Raw genomic sequence first — 19,107 nt, forward strand, 5'->3', positions numbered from 1 at the left:
TGCAAATCAACTAATATAATCTGGTTTTCTTTTGAACTAATTTTTGTAGAAATCAGTACATGGATTTTTGCAGTTTAACACTAATTTTCAAACAGTCCAAGAAAACTGTTTAAGGCGTTGTCTATAAACATTTCAGCACTTCATCTGAATAGAAAAGCAAATTAAAGCTTGATTCTTTTGAAGTAGTCATGCTCTGAGATGGCATAGACCAGATCTCTAGATATTGTTGGGGAGTGTGTATAGGCTTCTTATTCACTGAACAAGACTTAAGAAAAACTTTCTGATTTCCATAGTGCCTCTTGATTTTCATGGTGAAGTTTCCCTCTGTAGTTTGTTGCTCAGAAAGGCTAACTAATTTTGAGTGCCCAGTTTGTTTCCTTAGGTGGCTTTTTCAGAGCTGATGAGGTCCTGAGGCTCTTACGGACTGACTGAGGCATGCTGAATGAATGAGCTCTTGAAAAACAGTTCATGTTGTCCAGATCCTGTTTGTGCCTTCAAGAAAGAGACACTATCATCTGAAAATCTGCCTGTTAAAATTTGGTTTCCTATAGCTACCCAGTGGGGTTAAGTGCATTGATCTGAGTGACTGAGCAGGGAATGACTGCTTCATTTCCCTCTCTGTTTTATTTTTCTTTTGGGGTGTAACATGGCACAATGCAGTCTGTTGCAGATGCACATGAGAAAGATTATGGTTTTATAGCCACTTTCATTACTAAATTTGTTGTGGGAAATTAATTTAGAACTTAGACAATTGTGTTCCTGTTGATGGTGAAGTCTATGTTTGATGATATATTTTTGTTCCCCCTCTTAAAGAAAAACTAACAGGAATCTTGCCTAATGGCAAGATTTTCTTTTATTTGCAGCGTTTCATAAAACAAATTTCTTAGTAAAGAGCAGGTAGGATTTTTACATGATTGCTAATTTTAACCTCTAGTCACATGGAATTTTTTGGTTGGGGCAAATAGGGCTTATTGTGTGACTCATTGTGTGTTCTGATGCACACCATACTGAGCATTTTGACAGAGAAAGAGTGTTTCTGTAATTAAGGTATTCTATACAAAATGTGATAATGCAGCTGGGTATTTTGCTTTTATTCTAAACCACTTTTGTTAGCTGTGTAGTCCTTGAACAGTACATTAATTCCATATGTATCCAACTTGGATAAAAATCCTGAAAAAGTATGTTCTTTCATATTTGAAAAGGATGTATGTTTTCTTGACCAATTTCTTTTTTAACAGGCATGGTCCTTGTGCGTAGTGAGAATGGCCAGTTGCTGATGATCCCTCAACAAGCCTTGGCGCAGATGCAAGCACAGGCGCATGCCCAGTCTCAGCCTCAAAATACTATGACTCCTCGTCCTGCTACACCTACCAGTGCTCCTCCAGTGCAGATATCGACAGTGCAGGTTAGTTCAGTAATTTGAGGTGTTAAAAACGGTAAGATTTTTTTCCTGTGAAGAATACACCAGAAAGTAAGCTATGATGATCGAACTGGTGCTATACAGGCTTTTCCACATGGTGTAAGCATTGCATTTTGTTCCTAATTCTGTAACAGTGTGGCTGTTACTCATCAAAAATATTTTTACCTAGCTGAATGGCATTAAGTTTAAAACTGTTTGATATAAAGGAGACCATTCAAGACTATATATGGTTAACGTATAGAACTCTTTTTCCCCAAAGAGTCATTATTCTTTATAAAACTAAAAGAAAAAAGTGGATATGGGTATATGTATACTGAGATCATCGCAGTTGCATTAAGTTAAGACTAAAAATCCTTCTCACAGTTTTATAGTGGTCCAGATGCATTCTTTCATATCTGTAATAACGGCAACTGTCCAGAGACAAAATACTAGATAAGGTAGATTATATTTAGATATAGGAACTAATGTGTTTGTTTTTTTTCTCTTCGCCAGGCTCCAGGAACGCCTATTATTGCACGACAGGTGACACCAACTACTATTATCAAGCAAGTGTCTCAGGCTCAAACAACAGTGCAACCCACAACAACGCTACAGCGTCCTCCTGTTGTGCAAGTGAGTTTGTAGAAAAGTAATGTATACATGAGATACATCAGTTGCTAAGATTAGCTGAAAACCTGCTTGAGACTGCCAGAAATACAGGAAATATAATTAAGTGCATGGAAGAAATATCTTCTGGATTACACTTTCTAAAACATTTGCAGATCTTAATTTACTGTATATTTTGGATGTATATGTGTATTTTTTATGTGTATGTTGTTATTATTTCACATTATACCTATACGCATATATATTTAAAAGTATCCTGTTATTAGATTGTATAATCACAGAACTGACTAAAATAAAATAACCTTTATGCTTTCTGCCTCAAGAAAGTGACACGAATTCCCTTTGGATTTGGAGCTGTGATGTTATTCCTGTGATGGATCTGTAGTCCTCTGAATTCTACAGCAAAATTTACGATTACGCAAAAGACTGCACTGGTAGCCTTCTCTTCCACAAGCTGCCTCTCTCTTACACAAGTCTCTGCTTTGGTCTATGTACTTAGGGAGATTCTGATAACTCAAGAATAAATAGTGGTGTCTTAGTATGTGGGCTGTCTCCTAATAGCCTGGCCTGTATTAATGATAGGCTTTCTTGTAGATTTTTTTTTTTTTTTTTGAGGGGTGGTGTGTGAGTTTAAAGCACAGTGCAAAAGTGTGAAATTCTCCACATGGCTTCCAGGCAACAGTGATACAATATGATTGCTGTCGCCTAATCTGTTTCATTGTGCTTTCTTCATCCTTTGAGTAGACAGGATTAGAGAGTTTTAATTTAAAACACGCAGGTTTTGCTATGCATCCAGTTAACCTTTTTCCCCTCAGAAAGCCTTTGCCTATGCCAGTGATCTTTCCAGATCTAAGAGTTAATTTACCTGAGTCTCCTTAATTTGCACTGCTGTTATACTGGACAAAAAAAAGTATCATTCCATCTGCATATTTTTTGCTGTAATGAGCATACCATGGACTTCATTTACCCTGATTTCAAAAAATGAGACAAATTAAATCCTTGTCTCCTTCTCTGTCTCCCAAAATACCAGTGAAAGTTAGCTTTGGCAGCACTGGAGCCGCTTTTCTTGTGCATTTTTATAAAAAGAGTGAGTTTACAAATGATTTGTTAGAATTCTGAGAGCTAGCTTTAGCTTAGTAAGAATTACTCTCTCTGATTGGGTTTTCATTAGACTGTGTTGGAAGTCCATGAATGAACTGTGTATGTGAGAAGTTCTTGTTTACAATGTTGATTCTGTAAAGGTGGTATTCCTACTTTGAATTACCAACTTGTCTACAAAACTAGAAAAATGTTTTGTCCCATTGTTCATCAAAAAGACTTGGATAAGACCTGAGATTTTGTGTCCGTTGTGCTTTTTTAGAAATTCCTCCCTTTGAAACGGGCATTTAAGGGAACAGGCGAAAAAAGCTATTGCAGTCACAGAAATTTAGTACTCATTTTAGTTGTCGTTTGAAGCCACAACGTATGCGGGTATGTTTATGGTATTATTTTGCCATTTAATTCAATAACCAAAAATCGTACAATTCTTCATCAACTTTTTTAGGAGTCCAATTTTGAATGTGTAGTGTCTTGTGCCATCTGGTGGCTCTTCCTTTCCACTGCAACGGATGGTGGATGAGTAACTTCTTTTTATAGTAGCTGTGAAAGGTGTTCTACTGTCCTGTGGCTCAGTTTCTGTTTGGTGGTTCAGGAAACCAGGTTTTGGTATGTTCCAACTAAAATAATCTTATGTTTGTATTCTCTGCAGCCTCAGATTGTTCTGGGTGGTACTGCACAAACAACTACGTTGGGGACAGCAACAGCTGTACAAACTGGAACTCCTCAGAGAACAGTGCAAGGAACAACGGCAACCTCCACTGCTGCCACAGTAAGATACAGAGTGCATTTAGAATCTTTTTTTATTCATTCACATATACATGTGTGCATATATGTATATACATATGTAAATACATATACATACACATAAACACAGATCAGAGTGGAGAGTAGTAAAGATGCAGGAGTTCTGTAAACTATTGGTCTTGAAAAGGTAAACTTTTAGTAGAACCGTATAATTTACAAAGTGTGAACACAGGTCACTTGAATTTTGACAGCTGTCAAAGTGTTAACTTTGATTTCTGTATCGGTTTGTAAAGCATTCCTTTTTTTAAAACATACTAGCTGTGTTTTTATAAAAAAGTGACTTGTTCAGCACTGCAGAGTAGGATCAGTATGAGAAGGGATAAAGAGTTGACACCGACTCATTCAAGATGCATGTTTCCAGGACTGCACAACAGGAAGAATCTGTGCACTATGCTGTGCGCTGGGAAGGAGGAGCTTTGCTATTTGTTGTCCTGCTAAAACGCATCTTTTCCCATACACAATGTGCCATTCTTAAAATACTTGGTGTTTCCTAACTTCATTAAGAATCATAACTTACTAAATTTCTATAACAAAAATGTACAATATATATGTATGAAGCAGAATAATAATTTCAGTCTGATTATGTCTTAAGTGGTGAGGGACAGGAATCCATAAATAATATTCTGCAGTGATGAACTAAAGAAGGACTTTATTTCTCAGAGTATAGGGTCAGATCATGTATTAAAAAGAGTTCATCTTCCCTTCTCTGACTGTTTCCCTTCTACCCCTCCTCCTTCCGTAACAGGAAACTATGGAAAATGTGAAGAAATGTAAAAACTTTCTGTCCACGTTAATAAAACTGGCATCATCTGGAAAACAGTCTTCAGAGACTGCGGCTAACGTGAAAGAATTGGTACAGAACCTGCTGGTAAGTAAAATTCATCAAAAGTTGTAAGAAACAGTATCTGGGCAAATTTAGACTCAAAACTGGGGGGTTTTTTTGGAGAGGAGGGAGATTATAAAATCTGAGATAAATCAAATTGAAACTTCACTTCTGCTGAATTAAACTATATGCATAAATTTTCCTTTAAGCTTGTAAATGAGACGTTATTGCTCATATTCATGCATGAGAACGCGAGTTAAATTGAAGTGTGAATAATGTAAATGGTGACTTTAAATTCTACTTTTTTATTGATAAAATGGTGAATAAAAAGATGAATTATGTACTTGAGGGAAGACACAACAGCTAGTGCAGTAGCTGAGTGTAGGAAATCACAAGTTTTTACAAAAAAAAAAGTAAGTAATATTATCTGAAACTAAAGTAAAAGCTTGACATACTTAGTATTTATAGAATGAGTACTAGTATTGCTTAGCCTAGTTAGCAACCTTTAAGTTAAGGTAGAGCTGTGTATTCCAGATGTTATCACGTGATAATGAGAGTTTGCCACAAGACGAAAATTCGAAGTGTATCTTCCCACGAGGGATACACATTTAGTTTTGTGAGAGCCATCTGCCTTTTGAGCGTATGATGGGCACAACTTCAGTTATTTGAAATGGAGGAACTGTAGTACCTTTGGAAAAGAGAACACCAGAGATGGGGCTGCCTGGCTGTTCTGAGCAATTGATAGGTGGCTGATTGCAGGTCACATGAAGTATTCCTGTAGGTTCCACCTGGCTCTTTGGTCTATAGATGGAACATTCCTGTAATGGTGAGAACAACTGAGGTTGTTTCTTAAAATTGACTGAAAAACAGGAAGAATAAAAGGAAAGATGGGACTGTAGGTCTTACTAGTTGAAATTTGTAGTAAGATTAGTTACCATAAAGCTATTGATAACTAAAAATAGTGAGGGATGATAAAACCACTTATTTACAATAAATTGTTAAGTCTTAAAATTTTTGTGGTGTTGAATATCTGTAAAAGTTAATTTCTACAAGTTTCTTCATTTGGATTTTCTGTTTTGAAGGATGGAAAAATTGAAGCAGAGGACTTTACCAGTAGGCTGTACAGAGAACTTAATTCTTCACCTCAACCTTACCTTGTGCCTTTTCTGAAGGTAACATGTGTTCACTACTCCTTATATATTTCTGTGCTTATGTATTAGCAGCAATGAACACAAGCACATCAGTATAGATGGAATTCCAAAATGGTGTAAATGGAAGTTTTAAATGGTGCTTGGTTAGAATTTTGCTCCCTTAAAACATATTTCTGCCTCTTGCTTCCAAGAGTTTGTTAGTATGATTCATTAGCACAGTCAATAATGTAATTTCTACCATAGTGTCGCATCGTAGCTCTTTTGAGAAATCTGAAAAGTTTTCTTTCTATGACTTATAAGCAGTTTCTTTCCATAGCACCATATTTATGAACTGATTTATTATCCTATTTTTAGTCTTGGAAAGAAAGCAAGGGATGGAATGATTCAGAAAACTGTAGCTTCTGGACAAACTCATACCCTTTTGCCTGTGTTGCATACCTGTTTGTATGGATAAACAGGAAATTTGTCACATCTCATTGAATCCCATTTGTCATAAATTTTATAGTAATTGGACACATCTCAATAATGTTTATTCCGAAACGCTTACCATCTGAAAATCGGAGAAAGTACAATAGCACTGTATGGTAAAAGTGTAACTCTGCTTGACTAATGTATGATTAAGGGATATAGTTGTAGGTGTGTGTTGACATTTCTGTGTTCTTAAGTGCTTGTTCAACCTTGAGCTGTTCATGAGGACAAAAATGGTTACCATAAGAAAACAACTAATGTAAGAATCTGGTAAAACACTGTGGCTGCTGCTGAGCTATTCTGAAATCTTCACCGGTGTTCCAGTATGTCTTTTAAGCCATCACGTTATAGCTTGGTATATATGTAGGAACATAATCGAGGAAGGCAGCATGGGCTTGGATTGTTAAATACATACCAGAGGTTCCAGATGGGCTTGCATAACCTAGACGCCCATGATATCTAGGTTTCCACAACTGAAGGTACTGTCACTCTGTCTAGCTTTAAATGTGAAGTAGCATGGTATTTCTGTGTGTCCTGCTATAATGTTTTCTCAGGTGCACGCAGACTGATACAATGGACTGAAATGAAATGCATTGCTTTTTACAATTAATGTTTTCTTGTGTGATCTGGGATTAAAATACTCAAACAAATTCTCTCCTTTCTTCTTTTCAGAGGAGTTTACCTGCCTTGAGACAGTTAACACCAGACTCTGCAGCTTTCATTCAACAAAGTCAACAGCAACAGCCAACAACGCAAGCAACAATAGCAACAATTCCATCTGCAGCGGTGCTTCTAAGCTCCTCAGTTCAGCGCACAGCAGGGAAGGCAACTGCAACTGTAACGAGTACTCTCCAACAACCTGTAATCAGCCTAACGCAGCCTACACAAGTTGGTGTTAGTAAACAAGGGCAAACTACACCACTGGTACGTAAGCTGAAGTGCATAATCTGTTATTGCACAGGGTTTTTTTGGTAACAGTGACTTTTCTTCTTAAATTGGTGGGTTAGCTCAATCAGAGATCTTTGACTTCTTTAAAGAAACTAGCTACTAAGAAAAAAAAAAGGTATTCAAAAATCCATTCTTGATTCAAGTACTATCCTATTTCCTATTTTAGCATGAAATATTGGCAGATTGTCTCAATCACTGCATATCCATGAGAGAGCAGTGTTCTGGAGGATCTTTCATTTACCATTTCATAAATCTAACAACAAACTACCCCAAAAGAGGAGAAAGAATAACTTTCTGAAGCCTGCACATAAACCAAATAAGAACAGTATATGTGCAGCACCTTTTTTCCCCCCCTCATAGGAAAGCAGTGTCTGAGTGTAAACTTTTTCTAGGATGTGTATTAATACATTATACATTATTAAATTACTAGGGTTTCTTTACTACTTAGTACTTCAACATTCCCTGTAGAGTGTTCGGCATTCATCTGAACTGCTCTGTCCAGAAATTTTCATATAAAATTAAAAGGAGAGATCTCTTTTGTCAATCTACAAATATTTTTCACTTACCTTGAGAGAAAAAACTAGTGATTATATTGGTCTTACTGCCTTTATAACCTAGGTATTATAGAAAGATGGTAGGAACCTAGGGAAGGAATAAAAACTGAACATTCACTAATTAGTGCTGGATTTACAAGAAAATAATTTGGCCTTTAACTTAAGTATTTAAAATAGTAGCGAAAGAAAGACTTGTAGAGTTATCGAAATGGAGCTTGCAAAATAGGCAGAGTTGGTAGATTTCTTTACAGCAGTTTGAAAGTAAGTTTCTGAAAACTACTTGTGACCAGAAGTTGAGTTTGAATAAACGCTTCTGATTGTAGCATTGCAATGTAACCCTACTTTTAGAAGCAGTATGCCTGAAACTCAGTCTAACTTAACAATCCAACAGTACAGAGCTACACAGCTGTAGCTTATGCTGGTTCTGGGTGAAAACAGTGTATGTAGAACGAGCTAGATTATTTTTATCATGTCTCTTTAGTTCTGGAGTTTGTTCAGGCAGATCCAGTTTGCCTCTGTATCTCTAGTGTAGAAAAAAACCACATGTAGAAAGTTTTAACTGGACCTTTGTGATGCTTGTTGGTTTGGGTTTTTTTAATAGAAATAGGTTACTGATTTCTTTTTTGCGTCACAGAAAGTGGAATATTAGTTTTCCTGTAAGGTATAATTTATCTAAAGAAACATTTAAATACCTTAAAATATGCTGATTCTAGATCAATGAACGGATGTGTTAAGATCACAACTTACAAGTTGATTGTTAGGGTTTGTTCTTCCCACCTGATTCTTAGCCTTAGTTATTTCTCAGATTGTTCACAGTTCTTTTTTTCTTATTATCGCAGGTTATCCAACAGTCTCAAAAAACAGGGACATTGATAAGACCTCCACAGGTAACGTTGACACAGACACCAATGGTAGCGTTGCGGCAACCACATAGTCGTATTATGCTCACTACTCCTCAAATTCAACTGAATCAACTTCAGACAGGTAAGAGGTCAAGATGCTTGGTATATGCTATATTTGGTAGCATTAACTGAAGTCTGGTTTATGAATGTCAGTTCTTAAGGGCCCTGTAGCTGTATGATGGCTATTGTACTACTGCTGACATCTTCAGTGCATAGTGCCATAGTGGCTGTGTATACATACATGTCAGGGCAGCATTTACAGTCAGGGAAGTTGTTTGGGTACTGCAATTGTGTGGGAGGATCCTGTTTTAGATGGGTGAAATGCTGACAGAAACTATTGAGGGAAAGTCTTTGCACCAGGCCTATTGCCATTACTGCTCATGACTGGCTTGTAAATCTGAACTCTCATACAGATTTGTTGGAGTACAAATCTTGTCTGTCTGTCTTGCAGTACCTGTGGTAAAACCAGCAGTATTACCTGGAAACAAAGCTATTGCCACTGTTTCAACACAAGTAGCTGCTGCTCAGAAGAATAAACTGAAAGAACCTGGGGGAGGCTCTTTTAGGTGAGGAACCGTATGCTTATTTGTGCTTGTGCTGCCTGGGCAGCCTTCTGAACTCAGTGGGAACCTTTCTGTGTACTCCAGTGGTGCTGAATCAGGCTGGGTAAACTCGCAAGAACTAGAGGTGTATTTTCTGTGGGCAGGTTTGCTGCTTTATTAAAGACTTTAACAAACAGCTGTGGACATACTTGTGCCAGACTGGTTTTAGCATTTAGCTGGCACTGAGGATAAATATCAAACCTCACAAAACAATTCCTGCCTGGACAAGCAAATAGAATTCATTCCTTCACTCCTCCCAGTTCTGCTCGGGTTATTTGGATGTACAGCCTGTCTTACAGTGATGAGTGCAGTTTATTACTGTTTTGTGGTAGTGATGTGTCTGCTGTTGAAACATTATGTAAGAAAGGATCTTGAGAAAACAGAAAGTACAAAACTGCGAAAATACTTTTAGTGCTCTTTGGAATCAAATTATGTTAGTTTTATTCTATTACACAATAAAAGCAAATAAAATGAAATAATCAAATAAAGTATTCAGGTTTACTGTGGAATTCATTACATGCAGCTGTGGTATTGTAGCAATGTGTGCAGATAAGCACTAAATGTTATGATTATAATGAATTTTCGTTTCTTAAGGGATGATGATGACATTAATGATGTTGCATCAATGGCTGGAGTCAACCTGTCAGAGGAAAGTGCTCGGATATTGGCAACAAACTCTGAGCTAGTAGGCACATTAACAAGGTCCTGTAAAGATGAAACCTTCCTTTTCCCAGCACCTTTACAAAGAAGGATATTAGAAATAGGTATGTTGATTTTTCTTGAACTTTAATGAACAAATTTCACTAATCTTGGGTTTAATTGAAGGCATTTTCCATAGAAATTGATTTGAGTAGTTTAAAGTTGCTGGAGTCGTTAACCTTTTGTATATTCTGATGCTTGTGAGCAATCATTCAGCTTATGAAAGTAGAATAGTGTTAATGGATAGCAAACCTATAGAGTTGCCTTCTAAAATGACGGCAATTTAACATCAAAATTACTGGACCTGGTTAAAATTCTGACTCTATAAACTGATAAGGCATAACAAAAATAATGACATTTGTTTTTTAAAAAATAAATCCAGAAACACTTTTATCATCTTTACTTACTAGCTTAGAATTGATGGTAGAACAAAAAGCATTCTTAAATTATTTGTTATACTGTAGTATACAGCATTTATTAATAAATGGAAGATTTTGTTAATTAAATTTTTATATGTATGCCATTTCCTGTTTAATGCTTGTCTGAGAAATACCTGAAAGCCTTATTTTGCAAACAGCATTTAAGTTTCCATGACTGAGATTAGCCACATGTTTAGCTGTATTGTAAAATAATTCTTTACAACTGCCTTCTGTCCTGATCATAGGTAAAAAACATGGAATAACAGAAATCCATCCTGATGTAGTTAGCTACGTATCACATGCTACACAACAAAGACTACAAAACCTCGTGGAAAAATTATCGGAAACTGCTCAACAAAAGAATATTTCTTACAAGGTAATTGTAATTGCACAAATAAAATGGCAAAATCGTACAAGTTCGGCAGGCTCTCACGTTGGCTGTAATGTATGAGATCAGGTATTCTTCATTCTGTGAAGTTAGGTTTTTATTCTCTTTGACTGATTCCTCTTATATTAAGATATTAATACACATGGATGACTAGAACTCTTCAGCTTGCATATGCAAAATGTTTTTAAAACAAATGCAGAGAAACTGTGCCTTCCCTTTTTAATATGTCAAATGTTTAGAGTCTGAGTGATTGTACAATCAGATAGGCAGATAAAAGCACCGCTTTGAATTCTCAAGAGACTGCTATCTGACAGATGTGTGTTCTTAATAGATGCAAATGCCTAAACAGCGTTTAAAAAAACCACACAGCTCTGTGGAATATGTTTGTGAGGTTAAAGCTGTGATGATATTAGTTTAGAAGTCAAAATCTGATGATTCATGGAACAGAACAAAATGCTTTTAAGAATTCTAGCTGGTTTGACTGGTGTAAATATACACTTGCTTTTTGTTTGAAAAGGACAAAGTGAACATTTGAGCTTTAAATGTGTATGTACAGTACAAGCTAACAGCTTTGTTTTTAAGAAATGTAATGAGAAATGTATTTGCCATGTTTTCAGGATGATGAAAGATACGAACAAGCAAGTGATGTTCGGGCACAGCTCAAGTTTTTTGAACAACTTGATCAAATAGAAAAGCAGCGTAAAGATGAACAAGAAAGGGAAATTTTAATGCGTGCAGCAAAGGCAAGTGCTTGGATTTCACACACGTTTGCAAAGTGTCATTTTTGACGTCAAAACTGCAGAGTTTCTTTTCATTCTAAAGCACTTGAAATGAAGGGGAAGACTCTAATCTTCAAAGATGGAGTTTGATGAATATGTTCTTTAGCTAGAGCTCTGTTCTGCTTTTCATAGTAAAGCATGTGAGACAGCTTCTTTGTCAGTCTCATTGCATTTTCCCAAATTAAAGTAGGGTGAAAAACTTAGGTTTTGCACTGTGAAATAGATTTATTTTATCGTTTGCTGGTACTCCTAAATGGAATAGAGAGGTTACAGGTATTTTGGAGACTAGAAATAAATTCAGAAAGATTTTTACAAGTTGGAGAAATACAATAAATGGGAAGCAGTTGATGTAAGCATAGCTGTAAGCATTAGACTTTGTGGTTTTACTCAGTGACCTGAATATAGGATAGATATGACTAACTAGGCAGGAGAGCTCTATAAATAATTCACAAAACAACCTAAGGTTTCTGTTGGGTTTGTGATCCAGTATGGGTTGATAATGTGAGAATCCAGTTTTCGTAGTGCAATGTTCGCATGTAAGTTGTGAATTAACACCTTCATTTCAGTTGGTTCCTGTTAGACCTGAGCTGGAATACTCTGTCCAGTTTTTGGGCCCTACACCAAGTAGACTTCAGAAGGAAAGCAATTTAAAAGCCTAGAAAATGTGACCTCTGAAGTAAAGGTAGACAGTAAATCAATTTACTTCAGAAGAGAAAAGACTGGGGTGAGACATAAGTCTTCATGACTGTGTTGTGCATATTCATATAATTCCCTGAGTTTGCTGTGCCTAAAGTGCAGCAGGGAAGACATAGGTTACTCGTTACAAAAAGCTTAACGTTTTAAGGGTACTTGAGCACTGGATTAAAATAACTTATTTTGCTGTTGGTCTAAAGAATGTATGGGATTAACAACAGTCAGGACTTGTTTGAATATAGTTAGTCTTGCCTATGTGAGAGTATGGATGAAAGACTGTCTCAAAGTTCTTCCTGTTTCTGTTTGTTTGACTTCTTGGAAAAAACAAGAACCTCGGAGAAGTAATAGCAAAAATAATTAATTGGCAAATGTGTGTTAATAGAATTAGACAATAAAGTTTGCTGAAATTATGCATTCTGTTACTTTTACAAGTATGATACATACAAGTAATTGTAGGTGCCTAAGTGAAATGGGCAATTGCTAATGTAAATGGTCTGTTGGTCAGTTAGCTGCAGTTTGTTCAAACGTGAGTCCGGCTTGTATTGTAGGTGCAGCAGAAAGATACGTTCTTAGTAAGTGCGTAGTTACACAGCAAGGAGAGGAATTTTTCCAAAAAGTACAGGTCTGATTCCTTTTTTCCTATGCAAAGTGTATGTATTTCAGTTCACAGATCTGTGTAAATTGTGTCTTGTGATGGTTTCCTTTAAGGCATAAATGCTTAGCTATTCCTTTGCTATTTTTAACAAAACTGAAAAAGGGGATGCTTTTTCAAAAACAGATACTTGAAACTAAGAAATGGAAAACTGCTTTTAATTTCTGAAAGTGATTTTTCCCCTGTTGCCCTCTCTGGGAGTGGTAGGTATTCTCCACTTCCTGCTGAAGTCTAAGAAAAACTTTCATGTGCTATGTAAAACTTGTAATCTTTAACTGCTTTTGTAACTGAATTAGTTTTTCTTTCTTTTTCTCCAACAATTCCATGTTCATCCTTTATCAACATAGTCTCGATCTCGACAAGAAGATCCAGAGCAGCTTAGGTTGAAACAGAAGGCCAAGGAGGTAAGTATTCACCTTAACATGAACTTTTATTTTGGAAATTGAAAGAAAAATAATTAACTGTATTTGTTCTGGCAAATGCAGATGCAGCAACAAGAGCTAGCGCAGATGAGACAGAGGGATGCCAACTTGACTGCATTAGCTGCGATCGGTCCCAGAAAGAAAAGGAAAATAGATTCACCAGGATCTGGATCAGGGACAGAGGTACAGTGTAATTGTAATCTTTGGTTTTGCTGCGTCAGCCTCTGTAAAAACCTTTCTGTTCAGAGCTTTTTCCCTAGTTTGTGGAAGCTTTCCGAGCAGCAGAAGTGTATTTTGTGTTCAGATTTGCTTGTTCCAAGGCCAGGATCAATTTTTAGCATCTGTGTAGTGCCATAGGGAGTAAAATTTGAGTTGTCATTCCTTGATGCATGGAACTGGAGGATGTTAGAAAGCCATCGCTGTTCTCTCAAGTCTGCTTTTTTGGACCTCCATAGTTTTGGGAAGAGATTGTTGTGGTTGTAGCCAATCTAACTAAACAAGAGTACAGAGTAATGCCACTGACATGGGTGCAGTGGTAGAATTGAGTCAGTGCTAAATTTGACAGCAGGAGCTTCAGGTTATAGGAACTTGCCTGATATCTTTCTTCAGCTGTTGATTTGCCTTAGTTTTAGTATCTCTACAGCAGATCAGTTCAACCAGTTCCATCTGATTATGATGTTCTTCCATATCCTTTGGACATTCTACTGTTTAATCTGGCCTTTTAAAAATTTCTCTGCAGATTAAGTATCAGCATGCTCAGTATCTGATCAATTTAATGTTAGTCTACCAATCTACCTGAATTTAAATTATCTGCTCTATTTCTAAAAAAGTTAATAAACATAAAATGGTATAAAACTGCTTTCTGCATGGAAGACACTCAATGTGGGATTTCTCTAGTATTTAAAAAACCAAAATCTTCTTGAAACTTGTCATTTACAGGACCAAAAGCTCGTTTCATAATTTGAGGATTTTTCCCTGCAGAGTTTCGTGACTGATAGCAAGTGACAGGATAGTGATAGTTTAATAATTCTGTTTATTACTTCCTGAGCATTCCAAATTTTTAGAGCCAAAGCATTTATACTGTAGAAAAGCCTCTTGTTTCAAAAGAATTCACCTTTATACTGAATTGCTAGAACCAACAATTTACATGTGCTTGATACAAAGAGTTAGCAAACAGTCTGAATAATAGTAAACGTTATTTTTATTTATAAAAAAAAATCAAGCCTCTTGAGCATCTTTTAAAGTAATTTCGAGTTTTGAAATTTACTACAATGCCTGTTACTGATAATAAGACTTATTTTTGTATAAGTTAACAAATTACTGTATTAAAGGCTTATAAACGTGGTTTAAAACTATAAAAATTGCAGAATGTGGCACTTCCACAAAGATAGATCTGTATATAAAGGAAGTCGTCTCTGAGGAATATGCTGAAGTATCTCATGCAGCGTTAATGTTGGCATTGCTTACTTATGCATGCTCAACTGTGCAACATTAATAGTCTGTTAATGTCACTTAGGTTATAGAATGTGTTTTACATCTACTGTGAACACTTGTTTGTGTTTCATCTAAATCTGACTAATTTAGTTATCCTAGATTAATCACTTACTGGTTAACCAATTAAATACAGGTTCCCTGGAAATCTAATCTTTTTGTCTGTTTAATTAAGAACCAGCTGCTTTTGATCTGATAGACTCACAGCTGTGCTTTTGCTGCTGTGTCACTTGACATTTTTAAATTGAGCTCCACTTGTCACCATTTGCATGCAGTTTGTAGTTAAGGCATATTACAAGAAGTGTGGAAAATAAGGTTTGTCATTACTTAGACACAGATTTGTAAATGTAAGCTTTTGATGTCTAGGAATGCTGAATCTTAATTACATGTAAAATCACTTCCAAGTAGTAATTGTACTGCTTTGTTTCAAAATTAAACAAAACAGGTTGCTGTCAGTTTTAGAGTTTTATGTCCACGTGATTTTATTGAAAGTTACCAAAAAGCTTCTTAACTTATTCCGTGCCTACAGGAGTAGCATAGTTCTATGTCTTTAAAGACTCCTGAAATTTTACCTTTGCATTTAAAGTATTACAGTCTACATAATAAAATCAGGCTTGAGCTTCTACTAAAGAATATTTTAGAACGAAAATTAAAACCCCTTCCAGCCATTCTTTCTATTGTCTTGTTAGTAGTCATATGTATGTATTTGACAAAATTTAGTTAGCACCCAATGCTCTCTTGCATCTTGTAATTTCTATTGAAGTTGATGGAAATTAGGCACCTAAGTTGTGCAAGTGCCTTAAAATATCCCATTGAAAATCCAACCTTTAAACCATCCTAACTATAAGTTTTCAATGATTTCAATTATTTGATGCTTGCTGGTTCAATAGGTAACTTGCTTGAGAAACGAAAGTCTGACTTCACTGTTAGCAGTGTGGTGAAGCAAGAACACCTGTACTGAACACAGTAGAGTACTAACCCAGAGATGGTGATTTCCAGCTCAAGTTTAAATTGGTTTCTTAATAATGTACACTGATCATAAATATATTACTTTCATGTGTAGAGAGGACTGTATTAGTGTGAGCTTCAGCAGCTTATTCACATGGCTTTTGCACTACTCTAAATTCTGGTGTTTCTCGAGTCTGGGGTGTTCTTATTTAGAACAGTCTTTTAAAATTCCCCAAACTCTCAGGCAGATAAATCTTTATTCACTAGTGGAGTGTGTTTGGACCTTCTTGTGTCACTAAGTTTTGAAGTTCCATTAGAAAAGAAAACATTATTCTCGTAAATTAAATTGGAGGAAAAAAAGAACCCATAGATAAGCCACAGAAGTATCACCTGTTCTCAGTCCCTCAGAACATCTTCAGTATTTCCATAAATACACAAAGAGCAAGGTATCAGCAGCAGGCGACAGCCGAAAAGGTTCCTGGCTTTGAAAGCAGAGGTGAAAGCTGGCTTTTCGCTCTCCGCGTGCCATCTACTGGTGACCGTGCCTTACTGCTGCCGCGGGCCCGGAGGAGCAGGGCGGCTGCTGCAGCGCGGGCTTGGTGCCTGCTCTTCTGGGCCGTGCTGCTCTTTCGCTCTTCCTGCTGGACCGTGCCTTTCTGCCAGCCTCAAGCCTGACCGCACCCCGCTTACTACCGAAAAAGTGTTTCTGGTGCGTGGTGCACAAGATGTGATCAAATCCCAGTCTTCACTGGAAGAGGCATCTTGTTACTGGATAGTGTTCCTGCTGATTCTGATGGCTGATGACTTTAAAGCACTCAAGGATTTCTTTGCTTGTATAAGGGAAAGCATAACAGTCATGGAAGAGTTGCATGAGTCGTATGTATCCTATCAGAACTGTGTTTTCTGCAAATGAAAATGCATTGGAATTAGCCCCAGCAGACTTGCTTTATAACTCGCTTACCCCCAGCAGACTTGCTTTATAACTCGCTTACCCCCAGCAGACTTGCTTTATAACTCGCTTACCAGGCAGTGTAGGTCTAAACAGCTGAAGGATGTGGGTATCTCTAAAGATAGCAAATGTTTTTTACCCTCCTGGGTTTTTTTTTTTGAAGTGACAAATATAATAATATACTACTTGTTTATCTTGCCAGTTTGCGTGGAGAACTACCAGTGTGTACCAGAGGGATAAGTGTTCCTGAATTCTTCTCCCCCATTCAGCAATCATTAGCAAATGTCTGACCGTGTCTAGGATAGCTACTTCTTAATATAATCCTGAGCTTGGTTACAGCTGTTGTCACCAAAAGAAGAGCTCATGGCACCCTACCGTGAAGATTGGGGGGGGGATCTAGGACATTATTCAAGACCTCATGGTCCAGAGGGATAGGACTGCTCCCCAGTTCGTCAAGAGCTCCAGGGCTACCCTTGGGATCTATGCTGATGTTGTGAAGAATACTGTCTCTTCTGTTTGTTTTGGTTATTGGGATTGCCTATCATTAGTGCCTTCCTCAAGATAAGAGCAGTGCTTTGGGGTGTTTTTGTCTATATTAAATGTCCCTGAAATCTTCTGATTGTTAAACTATTCTTGTTAACTCTTATTCATAAACAAATCTCTGATCTGATAGCATACAGCATACTGTGTGGTAGCTTCCTGTACATAGACACTTAGTTCTTACCTCGCATGTTTTCTCTGAAAAGTTTTGGGGGAGCACTGACATGTTCTGATTTATCTGTTCTTCTCATTTCCAGGGATCTGGTTCAAGTGCAGCAGTCCCAGGCAGCTCTGGAGTTGGAACAACCAGACAGTTTACGCGACAAAGGATAACGCGGGTGAACCTCAGGGACCTCATATTTTGTTTAGAAAATGAGCGAGAGACAAGCCATTCACTATTGCTATATAAAGCATTCCTTAAGTAAAATGGAAAAGATCAAGGTATTTTTGACGGAGAGACGCCTGAGGACATTTTTTATATATTTGCAAATTACGCCTTTTTGTAACAAGCAAATGGGATATTGTTTAAAAAACAACCACCTCTTTACATGGAACAGTTTTATATTCCTGTTTATAAATAAACTCTTCAGTATAAGAGAAAAACATTTCTGTAACAGTGAGGATACTTACAAGGCCTGTGGATACTATAAAAGGACAATTAAATTTTAACTCATCTCTTGATTGAGTGGCCTTCTTGCCAAACAAGCCATATATAAAGACTGATGGAATCGTTTAGCAAATAACTAGCTACCCTTTGTCAGCCCTGTAGCAGTTTCGACATTAATTGTGCATTTTAGTTCAGTTTTATTCAACTAAATCAATTATATAGGCATACGTCTACAGCAGATGACCTCATTTCATTTAGCTTTTTTTTTAAACAGTCAGTTAGCAAAGCAAACTGATTTTTTAAGAATATTTATCTTTCCCCAAAATGTTCAAAATCTAGAGGGATATACAGTTAATTTTAAACATAACCTCAATTTTAATCACATTATTGCTTATTAGAGGCCCTGAAATCCCATAAAGGAGGGTTACTTCTGAATGTTTTAGCAGCATCTGTAAAAATGCATTTTATTTGCTATAGTTTGTAAAGCTGTAAAGTTAAAAAAGGAAAAAAAGGAAAAAAAGAGAAACCTTTTCAGCATAAATATATTTTACTTGCACTGTGTTTTTTAGCTAAAGTGAAAGCTTAGATTAAATAAAATCAAAGTTGAGAGGAATCATCAAAAGACTGTTTCCCAGTGTGAATCAAGTGTTGAAAAATGGTTGGTGTATTTTGTCAGTAATTGTACATAATTTTTGGCACATAACATAAAAATGGCTATGTAAACTATAATTATTTTGCTAAAAGACTGTATGCAAGCTGTGGGCCTACTTTAAAGATGTCCAGAGCAAAGTCCCTTCTTTGTACCTATTTTTTTATTACAAATATACTAATTGGTTCTTTATATTTTCAGAGGTTATTGTATTAAATTGTCTATTGATAGTACTTTTATGACTGTAAATACTTTGGCTTTCTTTGTGTGAACTCTCATGGTAGAATTTAACTCTCTTGCGTGTAAACTGAATGCTGATCAGTATTTTTATCAACACCTGACAACTGTTACACCCCTTTTATTTTGTCTTTTAGGAAATCCTGTCTTTCCATTTTTTTTTCATGTAAATTTTGCACAGTTACTTGTTCATATGTAAATATTTTACTTTCAAAAATGAAGTTTTTAATTGCTATTGTTTTATATAGGATTGAAAGA

At 36.5% G+C, this 19,107-nt stretch overlaps 1 protein-coding gene across 1 annotated transcript in view; it reads left to right on the forward strand.

The window, feature by feature from the left end:
- TAF4 (TATA-box binding protein associated factor 4) overlaps positions 1–17,869 on the forward strand; it is a 37,627-nt gene extending 19,758 nt beyond the window's left edge. Inside the window, exons 3-16 of the mRNA XM_009810458.2 lie at positions 1,239–1,405; positions 1,913–2,032; positions 3,774–3,893; positions 4,674–4,796; positions 5,834–5,923; positions 7,043–7,294; positions 8,712–8,856; positions 9,226–9,340; positions 9,971–10,140; positions 10,740–10,870; positions 11,500–11,625; positions 13,354–13,410; positions 13,492–13,611; positions 17,614–17,869. Coding sequence (XP_009808760.2) covers positions 1,239–1,405; positions 1,913–2,032; positions 3,774–3,893; positions 4,674–4,796; positions 5,834–5,923; positions 7,043–7,294; positions 8,712–8,856; positions 9,226–9,340; positions 9,971–10,140; positions 10,740–10,870; positions 11,500–11,625; positions 13,354–13,410; positions 13,492–13,611; positions 17,614–17,781 — 1,904 coding nt within the window. The 3' untranslated portion in view covers positions 17,782–17,869. The remainder of the gene's footprint in view (positions 1–1,238; positions 1,406–1,912; positions 2,033–3,773; positions 3,894–4,673; positions 4,797–5,833; positions 5,924–7,042; positions 7,295–8,711; positions 8,857–9,225; positions 9,341–9,970; positions 10,141–10,739; positions 10,871–11,499; positions 11,626–13,353; positions 13,411–13,491; positions 13,612–17,613) is intronic.
- Positions 17,870–19,107: the final 1,238 nt, after the last annotated feature.

The sequence above is a fragment of the Gavia stellata genome, chromosome 20 (genome assembly GCF_030936135.1).
Source record: "Gavia stellata isolate bGavSte3 chromosome 20, bGavSte3.hap2, whole genome shotgun sequence".
NCBI classification, from domain to species: domain Eukaryota; kingdom Metazoa; phylum Chordata; class Aves; order Gaviiformes; family Gaviidae; genus Gavia; species Gavia stellata.